Source organism: Lathamus discolor, chromosome 1 (genome assembly GCF_037157495.1).
Source record: "Lathamus discolor isolate bLatDis1 chromosome 1, bLatDis1.hap1, whole genome shotgun sequence".
NCBI classification, from domain to species: domain Eukaryota; kingdom Metazoa; phylum Chordata; class Aves; order Psittaciformes; family Psittacidae; genus Lathamus; species Lathamus discolor.
Window position 1 is genome coordinate 163153888 of NC_088884.1, and position 13460 is coordinate 163167347.

Below are 13460 nucleotides of genomic sequence, written 5' to 3' on the forward strand. Positions count from 1 at the left end.
TCACATGCCACGGTAGAAACTTCCACCCTTCCTAGAGTAGGATGTACGTAACCTTGTTGCCACTCTGTTACCTATGGTACCTGAGGTGGACAAAACTGCTCAAAAGCCTCTTTATTGATCAGTATGGAAAGACTGTTTTCCTGTATAAACTCTTCCTAGTTTGTGCAAGCTGCTCTGTACATACCAGGCATAAGAGTAGTACAGGTAACATAGCCATTATCCAGTTCACTCACAAAGAGCAGAGCCCTGATATGCAAGTCCCCTTTTTATGTAGAGATGATTTCCTTGTCTCTAAGGAGTTAGAAACAAGGGTGGATTTTTTTGTTGCTTCTTGGTCATTTTTTATTCTTTTTATCTTTTTAATCATCTGTTCCCAAGGCAGAATACTCCACATTTTTTCCCAGCCATAAGCAAAGGGCTGGAGAAGAGCTGATAGTACAAGGAAAACTATTGTGACAGTTGTCCTAGCAAACTGGCTGTGAAGGCTAAAATATGTGCATGCACTCCCCAAGCCTTTAGGCCCCTATCCAACATATCCTAGTAATTTCTCTAGGAATTAACATCCTTCTTGACAATTCAGCTTAGAGACTGCATATGCATAAAGCAACAGACAGAAGTCAAACTGCAATGCTTTGGTTGGCTCAGTGACTCAGGTTCTGGCAGGGAAGAATGGGCAAGCCAAATTGTGAAGGGACAGTTTGGCTTGCCCAACATGCTTGACTTGGAGACAATAGTTTCAAAACCCACTTTTGGTCAAGTGGAAGCTGGGGTGAAGCCACCGTGTCTCATAAATCCCAGGTGACAGAGTCCTTACTGTCTTGAGTGTCTGCTCCAATGTTTAGCAGCGCTGACAATTAATCAGCGCCTGAATTAATTGCCAGACAAAGTAATCACTGTCTAAATAGTGTCAGAATTTCTGACTTCAATTTTCAGTTACAAAATTTAGATGTTCTCATCAAAGGATCTATGAAATCTTTTGGTATGAGTTCCCAGACTTTGGCAGGCAAAGTAGTCCATCAACCAGTCTGCTTGTCCCTTTCAGAAGTTCCTCTCATTAACATTTCTCAGTAATTAGGATTTTCTGGCTTGAATTTATTTTCAGCATTCTTAGCTTGTTAACACCAGATTTCTATAGCATCCAAGAGTTTAATGGCCTGTAGAGACTGTGGTCACCTCTGCCTAGGCTACTGCTTGTCCAAGAGGAGCATCCCAATGCTGACACTGAGATCCCACAGGGTGGATGAAGAGGGCATCACCATCCTGACCTACAAGAATGCATTCTGAAGCATTATTCTTCCCAGCAGTAGCAAAAGTGTCAAGTTTTGAGCAGCCAGAGGATTCTGTTAATCTAACCCAATTACTTACATGATACAGAGCCAGGACTGCTGATACTGCACCCCTGTGACTGTCGCTGTGACCCCTTGAATTGTATCTGATAAGAGGTGAACTAGGAGGAGAAGAGAGGGAAACATTACAGACTGTTTGGTTTGTCACTGGAAATAACATTTTCTCTCAAATGGAAGCTGAGTACTAATACAAAGCACACTTATCTGCACAGTGGATTGATGCAAGGGCAGGGGGTGACAAAGGTGGAAACGTTTGTCCTGATGCTTTTGGATTCTGCCCTTAAGCTATTCACAGCTTGGAAAGGCAGCAGTTTGCTCCTCCCAACATCAACCTACTGCAATATTAGGCTATTAGTTTAGCATTATTCAACACACACAACACAGAGACAGGACTGGAAGAGGCATCTTGTGAATCCCCTGCCCTCTCACCCCCTCTTCCCATTTACTGTTTTTATGGCACTGCTTAGGTTTTTCCTTACTGGCAGAAAGCCTAAATTAAAGAGATCATAAATGCAAAGCTTTAAGACAGGTAGCAAGAAGTAACCAAAGCATGAACATGCTTACTACATGCTCAGGACTTGACATATCTGTTAAACAAATTCACTCAGGCTGTGACAGTTACATTTGAGGTGCGATGTACATGTTTGTATATTCGCTCCTGTTGAGTCTGAAACATCATGGGTGCCTACAGAGAAATAATGCTTGGTTAAGCTTCTTTACATCTTGGGCTAAAAGGTAGTGATTTAGATTATGCTATGACATTTGCTGATAGCTTAAGGTAACATATTTCACAACGTTGGCTACAGCTGCCCCACTTGAGTTTCTGGAGGAAAAAAAAAGTTCTTCTTGTCCCTTCCAGTGGGTAGCAACATGAAGGCTCAGCCTTCCCCAACCAATCACTCATCCAAAGCAGGCAAAATTCCCCAGCCTGTGTGAATTCAAATGGAAAAACAATCACAAGGCAAAGGAGCCATTTCTGAAGAGACACCATCAAGTGTCTCTGTGCTGAAGAGCACTACAAACTTGTCTGAGGACAAGCACACCTAATGGGTCCAAACAGACAAGACAATTCAGTGGGTAAACTTCTCACCCCAGAGAACACCACTACACGTTATCTTAATGAAATAGGGAATCCACCAAAACATAAAAGCTCTGGAGACATGAGACCCTTCACTCCAACTGACGTGGAAAAATAAGCCCCCAGTGACACGTGCAACATGCAAGGCTGGGGACCACGCAGTACTGAGTGTTCAACACACCACCAATGGAAAGGACGACAACTTAACAGTAACCCATAGGCAAAAAAGCAAGTCAAGAGTTGGTTACCATTCCCTTCTCGTGGGGTCCCTGAATCTGTGAATAAAGTGCTCATGATTTTTTCAAAGTTGCAGCTTGGCTCCATGTTCTCAGGATCTTCAGCAAAGTGCTTCAGCATCTCTCGAAGAACATCGTCTAAGGAGGTGGCCGTTTCATCGAGGATGATGCTGGCTCTGGCCAAGAAGCCATCCAGGTCTCTGTGGGCTCTGACTTCCTCCTCAAAGTTCTTTAATTTCAGATACTGTGTTAAGAAGAGGTCAGAGCATTAGACAGGTACATACAACACCTAACAGCAAAGGCCTAGGATCTGTGCAGTTCACAAGCAGTTTTTGCTGATGTTACTGCCACCCAACCAGTGATTCTGGAATCAACTTGACCATTCAGATCACATTATAGAAGAAAAAAGGCGGTTTATACATTGATGCATTGTGCATTCATACACTGAAGGCTTGCATTTTCAAGGCTTATTCTGACACAGTACCCATAGGCAAATGCCTAGACACCATTAATTCTGCTTTCTATGTCAGGGTATAAAAAACAGAAGGGTTTTTTTGCCTAGGATAAAGCACATAAGTTAGCCTAAAAGAAAAATGCCTAAAGGTAGCATTTAAAATCCTCTTCAGGTTTAAATAATTCAGGAAGTTCACAGAAATGTAGAGAAGTTATTTGGAAGGAAACTGAGCTCAGTAGCATGAAAAATCACCAGTACGCATCTCAATGCAATCTAATCCAGAACCATCTCTCCCCAGTGCCCCAAGTTAGGGAGCCTGAAATGGGAGATGTTTTCTTCTTTTGTGCATAACATTTATGCTTTGAATCAAATAAAGAAGGGCAGCAGACAGAGGCTGAAACTGTCTCAACTCTCTGCTGGTTCCCTCTATTGTACCAGGCTCATTGGCCTTGAGATGGAAGAAACACCCATGCTGTATTACAGAATCTCAACTCCTTTCTGTATGTGTCAGCTGTGAAGTTTGTTAATTGAGTGATCAAAATGCAAATGCATGGTTCCCATTGCACAGTCCTTGGAAATCCACACATGAAATTAGCACTCACAGTGCTGGTCAGGAAGGACTGACAGTTCTGTCCTTTCCTTCAACAGCTCAAGATTGAGTGAGGAAATGGGAACCGCACTTTGTTATATGGATCTTCCTTCTGATGGGAAAGGAGCCAAGCTTGAATTCATGATGTTGAGGACCAGATTGTCAAGATACATTTAAACCTCAGCTCCCCTTAAGCTCAGTAACAAGCTCTGAATTGCTTTCACAAATCTGTCACCAAGTTGCCTTCACAACCTGGACCTTGGCACATTCTCCCCCAAGTTAAAGGGCCACCCCTAAGCCTGACTCATGGATCCCCTCCTCTCACACGTACCCTCTCTACCTTTTCCATTTATAGCCTAGACACAGGGAAAAAAAATGCTAACATCTCACTAATTACTGTAATTATCACAGCAACTATCAAGTTGTCAGTACACATCCATTGCAATTAGCACTGTTTTACTTTGCATCAATCACTTCTTACACAGCATTCTCGAGAGGGAGGATTCTCTGAAGTATTTCAGCTCCCACCCCCAAGGCTTTGTTACCATCTGCTCTTAGGAGGGGAGACAGTGACACAGCTTCATTAAATTCCACCTAAAAGAGACCATATAACTGCAAGCAGCTGAGTCAATCTCAAATTATCACAGCATGAGAGCAGATTAAAACACCTATCACCATCTGTAACATTGGTGTTCATAGGGTCACCACATGACCAGCAACCACCTCCCAAAGGCAACTCATTTTGGTTTGTTTGGCATGCAGAGTCCAAACTAGGCTGTAGGCTCAAACAGCAAAGAGGCCAAATGACCTAGACAGGATTTAACAAGGCGGATGGCAGAGGAGATAGCCTTCCTCATACCTCCATGGGTAAGAGCATTAGGAGTGCCGGGGGAAAGAGTGGCTTCACGTCACCAACTGCTCCCATGCATGAGAGAAGCCACCAGAAGCAGAACACTGGAAGGAGAAAGTTGAGCGATAGCTGAGGGAGAACAGAAATGAATCAAAGGCATTCAGAAGAGGGCTATTATCTGCCCGCATCATCTCAATCATTTCTGATCCTCCAGCAAGCTGTGCATGACAGCATCGTTTGCTTGTCGTGGCAGGACAGCCCTGTCAGCAGCTTACTGCAAGTCACAAGGATGAGGCTCCAGCTCTGCCACAGGTTTCAGGCAATGCCTTGGGTACGTGATTTTCCATGCTACAACCTTCTATCTTCCTGTTTTATTCCCTTGCTTCTTTACAGGAAATAGGGGCAATATCCATCCCTGTTATCACTCCCATAACATCAGGGAAGATATGTTCATTTAACATTACAAGGCAACTACCATGGAAGGATACAAATACACCACCCCCCCCCAACACAACCCAAAATCATATTGGTGGGAGCATTGGTACAGCAACACCTCAGAGATAGCTCAGAACAGAAGGAACTGTTCCAGTCAGGACACTGGTGGTTTCAGGGGAGATTAATGATTGCTCCTTCACAAATACTTTTTAGGTAGATAGTTAAGTCACACCAGGATACCTGATGCTGGAAACTTGATGCTGGAAACTGCTTAGCAAGAAACCCAAGACAGCTACTCCAAAGCCATTTTAATAGCACTGAGTATCCTTGATTGCAAAGCTGCACATTGCACGGCAACAAGAACAGAGGCTGTTGGCTCAAAGAGGAACATGTTGAAACAGCCACCACCAACTTCAGGCATGTCTCTTGGCCAAAGTCACACACTGTCTGTGCAAAAAAGAGCTCTCGATGCTCACCAAGAAGGTCTGAAATGCAAGTTATCTGCTGGTTGGCTGTTCTGAAGACCACCTCCACTTACAGACACTGCAAGAACCTTACAAAAAGGGGTATCCAAAAACCATATTGTCCCTGGCAGAGCTCTACCTGTGCTACTGCTGTGGTCACTTGGGCAAATTTGCTCAGAAACACACCATGATGGTAATTAAATAGTTCAAATCACATCAACAAGCTACTCCTTATTTATGCCTACCAAGTGCCATGCTGGACAGCAACTTGCCTGAGGCACAGATGGCCCTTCCAGTACTCCGGAAGGGACACAAGCACCACAGGCTATCATCAGACACAGGGACAACCTAGGAGGAAAACATCTCTAGACAAAGCTTCTGACTTAACCACTTTTCTGCTAACAGTTTGCTCTTCACAGACACTTGAAGCCATCTCAGGTCCCAGTTTCCTTTGCATTTAAAGCACAAAATTTCCACTCATCCTGCCTGGAGGCAAAATCTGGTAATAGCATCTTCTCTCAAGCCCTGCTAAAGCATGCTAGCTCTCTGGTATTTGCTGTTCAACAGCTCACTACAATGCTCAAGCACGAACTGTAGGCCAGAAAAAGCAGGAATCCTACAGCTCTGAAAAGGAAAATTAAAACAGAAGAGACACTTCCATGTTAGCAGTTTTAAAGTATGGGAGGCAGATCCTGCATTGGAGGTTAGAATTTGCACTTTAAGCGATTAGGTTCTTAGGTTACTTTCAGTCAAGTGTATACAGCTCAGAACCGCAGCACTAGTATTAGACAAAACAAATTACTGACAAAGACGTTTCCATTCTGGAGCACAGAATAACTAATTTTAACTTCTATGGCTTAATAGCAAACAAGGTTTAATGTCTTTTTGATGGTGGTGGGTTTGTTTTGTTGAGGATTTGTTTGGGTTTTCTTGTTTCAACTTAAGGGGAAGAAGGTTTCACCTACATCACACATTTTCCTCCCCGTATTTCTTCAGCCCACTCAAATACCTTTTCAGGATTTCAGCTTAGAGGCCTAAAAGCAAAGCAGAGCTAAAGAGCTCTCTGTGATTCCCTAAAAAGCCCCCAAGGCTTTGGTACATAGATTTCAGAACCCGAGGTAACAACCTTCAACAAGGCTTGCAATATGATTTACCAGGATCAGTGATGCTCCAAGCTCCCAAGGCAGGCAGGCAGGCAGCCCCTCCAACCAGCAGATGAGGCAAGACTCAAGACAACTCAAAGCTTCACAACCCCAAAGACTTCATGTGGTATTAAATATCAACCCATTTCCTCCCTGCACACTTTGTGTGCTTTCATAGTCGGAGGTTTGTAAGAACAGAGAGTTTATATGAGGGGTTGTTTTTTGCACTTTCACCTTATTGTTATTGAGTTACAGTCTCGAGAGCAAGTGTAAACTAAGCATTGTTTCCTAATTGTCCTCCTAGACTGTGTGTTTCCAGGGAATTCACTCCTGCTGAACCTCATGAAGGCAGACCTGATTAGATGGAATAAACAGGAAACCAAAAGCACAGCAATGTCTATTGGGTGTTTCTGCTTTCGGCTCGAGAGGAGCTCAGCAGCCTGAATCTCTATGGTGTATGCTTGGATCCCTTCGCAGGCAGCTGCAGAAAAGAAAGTGATGAATTAACACGTCAAGGAATTGTCTCAGACAAAAAGCAGTGGAACAATCAGAATTACAGAGAAACAGGAGAATGGGCAGCACATGGCTTGTTAGGTTTAGAGAAAGAGGAATTCAAGGAAAAAGGCACTAACATGCCTTCTGTCTAGGCCAGTAACAAACATCTCTCCACTCCCACAAAGCGTTTTAAGGTCCTTTTCTCTGCTTCTAGATGATGTAAGAACAAACTGACCATGCAGCATCCCTACTTACCTTCCTTGATGTGTGCAGTAACACGCAGCCAGCACTTTCATTTTCATCTAGGAAAGGGAAAAATAAAATCCAATCAGAACAGTGTTGCTATCGCAGGTACCTGACAGGCAGCAGGAACCAAGCAGAAGGCTCAGAATGAGGTGAAGTACCACTCTTTTGGCAGAGGGTGATCTCTAGAGCAAAGCAGAGATTCAATTTTTACAACATTTCCCATTTTGGAAGTGTAAACCAATTGCAGAAGCAGCATTTAGCATTATCTGATTAGTAGGGGGTTGTCTCTTGCAACTTTGGGGGGTTTTATTTTCAGATTCTCTCTATATTTTTACTCTTCTCTTCCCTAACCCCCGCCTCCCAAAACCAACTAACTCCTAATCCTGTAGGTAATCATTTAATCCAATGCATCGTTGTTTGATAGATTGAGGCTAAGATTGCATGAGTCACGCTCAGTTGGAAACCATTCTTGTCCTCCTTAAAGAGTCAACAATAACACCCAGGCACTTCCAAGGGAGCAGGCTGCGAGAGATCACACGCAGTGACTCCAAGATGAGCAAATTAATGTCCTGTCAACTCACCACGCTGCCTCTATAAATCTCAGCGTAAAGCAACTGCGCTCTTGGGAAAGAAAACTGCTGTTTAGTGACTATTAAGCATCACTTAACATGTGGCCGAGATACAGAGGCAGGGGTACAAGGAAGTTCCCAGTTCAAACTTCCAAGCACCAATGTTAACATTTTGTTGGGGTATTTATGAAGCAACTTTTGGGGTATAAGCTAAAAGACAAAGAAAAATCCGTTGGTTTTGCCACAAGCCCATTCCATACTGCTTGCATCGAAGGCAGCTTCTCTGTAGCATCCTTAGTAACACAAGTACTGTCTGTGCATCCTTCTCCTTAAGTCCTCATCTTCACCCTCCAAAACACCCACAAGACTGAGCTGCTACCAAAGTAATAGCTGAAACACGTGAACAGTTGTCGTTCAAATGAGCATGGAAAAAACCCACTGAAGACCAAAAACTTTTCCAGAGGCCAAGCTGTGGAAAAGTACAGAGATTTAACACAGGGTTACAGCTACTCAGATGACGGTTTTGCTTCCTTTCCAGATTCGGGCTTCCAAATCCTAGCCTATAAGAACTGCTGCAATCCCTTTTCACAGGCTGAGCACACACACAGAGGCACCTTCGAGCCCAGCCCTTGTACTCTCCAAAACATAAGCTGATTGAGGATGCACTGCACATGACAACACCAGAACTCAAAACCAACCCAATTACTTTTTGCACAGAGAAAGCTGCTTTAACCAACACCATTGCTGATCAAACAGGAATTCAAGTCATGCCCATGGTAGGGTTAAAAGGCTACAACTCAAACTCGGAGCAGATTTGACTGCAGTAGGGAAGAGGGTTCATTTCCCTTATCTCCCTCTAAACAAAAGAAGCCAGTTCAGAGGCTTTGGTTACATCACCCAACTTTGGAAGAAGTTGGGTGAAGTTGGATGCTGTACATGTGATTAAAAACATCACTTTACTAGACAAGTCTGCTGGTGCAACAGTCCCAACTATTACTGCACTTTTGATGCAACTTTTGGAAAACACAAGCTGTTTCATCTAAAGAATGCTATTTATTATTAAAAAGCAAGCACCCAAATAAACCAGAAACATCAAGCATTTTCCCTAGGCTCTTATATCTGTAGTTCTCCATGGCTCACTCACTCAACTTACAGCCTAATTACACATGCAAAAGTATGCTGGAAAATTTGGAAGCCATAAATATTCAGTGAGGAGAAAACATGTTTTGGTTTTCAGCTCTTGCGAGAAATAGTTTTATAGAGACAAAAAAAAATACCCCCAACCCTGAACAACGGCAAGCACGTGCTAAAGAGATATCTGCATATCTGCACTCTGTCCTTACAGATGCCTGCAAACACAACAGAAATTCATGCTGTCCTTTTATCGCGCAGCTACAGCATTACTCAGGGACAGTAGCAAGTCCATCAGAACATGAAAAATAGGGGGAAAACACACACAGACTTGCTAAGTGCTCTCCTACCTCAGTTAAAAACCACCCATTTACTTACTGTGGGGGAAGCCACTAGGCAATGTGGGATAAAACCTTAGCAGCATTCAAGGCCAGGTTGGATGGGGTTTGGAGCAACCTGCTCTAGTGGAAGATGTCCCTGCCTATGGCAGTGGGGTTAGAACTGGATGATGTTAAGGTCCATCCCAACCCAAACCATTCTATGATTCTATGACACATCCATGACACATGAACCAGGAGATAGCTTGGCTAAAGCCCAAGACCAACCACCATTAGCCTTTCACCCATTTTCTCCTCCTTCAAAGCACTATTATTGCTTCCTTCCAGTTATGGAGGAGTTGGAAAGATGCAACACCCTAGAGCCTTGTCCCTCTGAGAAGGAGCCAGCCCTTCATGAGGCCAAAATAGAGAAAGCCATGAATCCATCCTCTATGACAAAGAAGAAACCATCCATTAATCACCAGCTACATCTCACTACAAGGAGTAACAACTAGAATTCACACCTGAATGTCAGGATTAAGTGTACTTAAACAGAAAGAAGAGGTCAGAGCCATGAAAACTTTTCACATCTATTTTTATGGCCCTCCTTGCTGGACAAAGTACACTGCAAAACTCTATTTTAGGCAAGCTAGCTAGCTACGGGCATTATTGTCTGTGTCCTCACACACAGTTAAAGGAGAGCTGCCAGGGGTGGCCAACCTTATCTGTTGGGCTATGTTCCAGGTTCTGCCCAAGGGAAAACCAAAAGGCCAGCAATGCATCTCCAGCATCCCCTGGCAGGCACATCAAGGGGACACTCATATCCCGAATTCCTAGGACGCGTGCACACAGGCACGCAGCTCTACTCACAGTGACTCGCTGGGAGTTCACTTCAGTTTTAGTGAAGCTGAGGAACTGCCAATGTTAGACTTACACTTGTGGCCTCGTGTCAGCACATTGAGAGCCCTGCCAAGGCACTGTGGCACGTCTCCATTGTTTATTTCCCACCATTTGCAGAAGAACAGGACCCATCCAGCTTTAAGATGAACAAGGAGATTTAATACTTGGAAGCAAGAAATGGAGCAGGAAACTTGCTGTATTCCAATGCCCTACAAATAACACCCCTGATAGCAGCCCAAAGAAATTAAATCCCCTACTTGCATCCCTGTCACCCCCTGTTTGGACAATGCCATCTTCTATGCAAAGGCAACCCTGAAAACAAACCCATGAAAGTCATACGCTAAAGTTGAAGGCTTTTCACCTTGCCTTAAGAGATCTCCTTTCACTTAAGATCCCCTTTCCCTGCCACAGGTTCCCAGTGCTGCCCTTAACACCTGAGAAGATCCAAAAGTCTTTGGAGTGAAGCCACCACCGGAGGCTTGCAGCACCTTAAGACCATGTCTTTCCTTGGGATAAAGGAGTGTAAATTAGAAAGCAGAAATTTTGCCTGTGCAGGTCTCAGTGGACATTACTTTAGATCTATATTCACTTCCTAGTGCATCTGCATGGTAAACAGGCTAATAAATCAGCGCAGAATACATTAACACTTCCATGGTTCTCTCAGAAAAATATCAAGCATCTGGTGTTAAGTGTAAATATTTAACGTATGGGGAGTTTTAGTATGAAAAAAAAAGCTATTTTATCTGGGCTTTCTTCAGAGGGTTGAGCAAATCTAAGCTCAACCACTTGTATTGGACTATGTTGTAAGCAGAAAACGAGTCTGCTTTTAGAATCTGTCACCTTAAAGAATAAGAACATCATCACATAGTGTGATGAGAGCTTGTTATGAGCAGTGAAGATACCTCTAACTCATCACAAACAGGATCTCAAGGGGATCCTCTGTTTCGCTGTCCTGCCATGGCTGTACTGAGTGCGGACTAATCCCCATCAGACCCGAGTAATTTAGGTCAAATATTGTTAGATAAATAACAGTGCCCCAACTATCCCACAATAGCACAGTGAGCTGAGCTGCAGCAGAAAGCCTAAAATCAGCTGGGTTCATCCCTCTTAAACCAAAACCCAGGTTAAAGGCAGGTGGGAATAAGCAACAAGCTGCAAGTTTCTGGAGCAGGCTGGGAAGGAGCAAGCAGGGTGAGAAGGAAAACCTCACCTGAGTAATGCTCAGCACAGACATCACAATGGCTGGGGGTATTAAAGACTGTCGCCTTGCACTGCACTATGGACATCGTGTAGGAGTTAGAAGATGACAGTGCAGACAGACTGACCGGGGCTCCTGTACAGAGCCAGGACCAGATAAGAGTGCTGAGCGCTGTGTCACTTGTCACACGCAACTCCTCAGACACGCAAGCACTGCAAAGACATCTTATTTGCTTTGTGCTTTTTAAAAGAAAAGCTGCGATAGGTTTCACAGCATCATTAGGGTTGGAAGGAACCTCTGGAGATCATCTGCTCCAACCTCCCTGCCAAGGCAAGGCCACCTAAAGCAGGTTATACAGGAATGTGTCCATGGTGGGGTTTGAATGTCTCCAGAGAGGGAGACCCCACAACCCCCCTGGCCAGCCTGTTCCAATGCTCTGCCACCCTTGAAGGGAAAGAAGCTCTTCCTCATGCTGAGGTGAAACTTCTTGTGCTTTAGTTTATGGCCCCTGCTCTTCGTCCTGCTGCTGGGCACCACTGAAAAAGAGTCTGGCACCATCCTCCTGGCACCCACCTTTGAGATGCTGAGCTGCACTGATGAGATCCCTGCCCAGTCTGCTCTTCTCCAGACTGAAGAGCCCCAGCTTCAGCAATCTCTCCTCCCAGTAGAGACCCTCCATGGAGAGATCCCCCTTGTCCATCCTTGTGGCTTCCACTGGACCCTCTCCAGTAGGTCCTTGTCTTTCTTGAACTGAGGAGGCCAGACCTGGACACAGCACTCCAGATGTGGACTCATCAGAATCAAGTAAAAGGGGAGGATCACCTCCCTCGAGCTGCTGCCACACTTCTCCTGATACGCCCCAGGATACAATTTGCCTCCAACTGCAAGGACAGGGTACTTAAAAACCCAGGAGAAGCTGCCCCAAAGCAAACTCAAGGTGAAGCACCTAAAAGGAAGAACATTGCCTTTGTGCAGAGCCATTCCTGCTACCCAACCCCCCCTCACACACATACACCTCCCTTGGCTTTGTGAACACCGCTTTGAAAACACCCTCATCAGGAAATTCGGAGGGAGGTCATCTCCCCCCCCACAACACAACCAGCGTATCCACTTTCCATTAGAGTATAGGAAGCTTCAGGAGCCCAACATCCCACGCTGACATCAAACTGCTAAAACAGGAGTTATCAGATGGAACGCGTGGGTCAGCATTGTGCCTCAAGACATAAAAAGGACCTTGGTATTAATGTGAGGAAATGTGACTATTGTGTGCAGAATGATACCCATTCAGGCCCAGACCACTTGTCTCTGGACGCTACTCTCTCTGGAATATCCTTGGCGCCAGCATCTAGCATTTCTCCTCATCCCCTTAAAGAATAAAGTCATCTCAGCAGGGGCTGGGCCAGGACTTAGAGCACAGTGTTTTGCTCGGAGCAGCAGCGTCGGGCGTGCACGTGTGTGCCTCTGGAGTGGATTACAGGAAACTGTTGATTCTCCGTATCTAGGAATGATCAATTGTCCAGAGGGTGGAACAGGCTTTAATTTCTCATGAAGCGTAAATCGTGTTCCGTTATTTCCCCCCCCTACACCCTGACAAAGCCACATCCTGCTTTCCAATTGGCTTTTCACTGCCATCAGGACTTTGCTTTCTCCCCACAAAAGAAACTGCTTCAGGCACCTCTCTGCAGCTAAACCCACCGGTACAAGCATCAGCTACAAGTGACAACACATAATGCCAAAAGTTGAGCAGCTACAGCCCCACAAATCCCTACTAAGCTGTGCCCACATTTAGGAAACCCCTGGGCAAACACCTCTACTGCAATCTGGTAAAAGGAGGTGATGCATTGTTTTTAAGGCCCCAATTGCAAGAATGAGGTCTAAAGAATTGTTTTTAACCCCCAAACCGCAAGAATAAGGTCCAAATGATGAGAATATTTGCCTGGCTGATTTAAGGGGGCTGTGAAGCAGACAAGAACACTGTGACTGACAGCAAGGCTGTGGCTCTACACACTT

The 13460-nt window shown here is 44.7% G+C and overlaps 1 protein-coding gene across 5 annotated transcripts in view; it reads right to left on the reverse strand.

Moving 5' to 3' along the window:
* The window catches only part of SLC4A11 (solute carrier family 4 member 11), a 148225-nt gene that overhangs the window by 53234 nt on the left and 81531 nt on the right, over nt 1-13460 (reverse strand). For 4 of the 5 annotated variants that reach the window (XM_065662208.1, XM_065662198.1, XM_065662216.1 and 1 more), the window contains 4 exons: nt 7345-7391; nt 2673-2904; nt 1969-2031; nt 1366-1447 (listed from right to left, as the gene is read on the reverse strand). In XM_065662208.1, the coding sequence (XP_065518280.1) occupies nt 1366-1447; nt 1969-2031; nt 2673-2904; nt 7345-7391 (424 nt within the window). The remainder of the gene's footprint in view (nt 1-1365; nt 1448-1968; nt 2032-2672; nt 2905-7344; nt 7392-13460) is intronic. The other variant, XM_065662190.1, reaches the window with a different exon arrangement.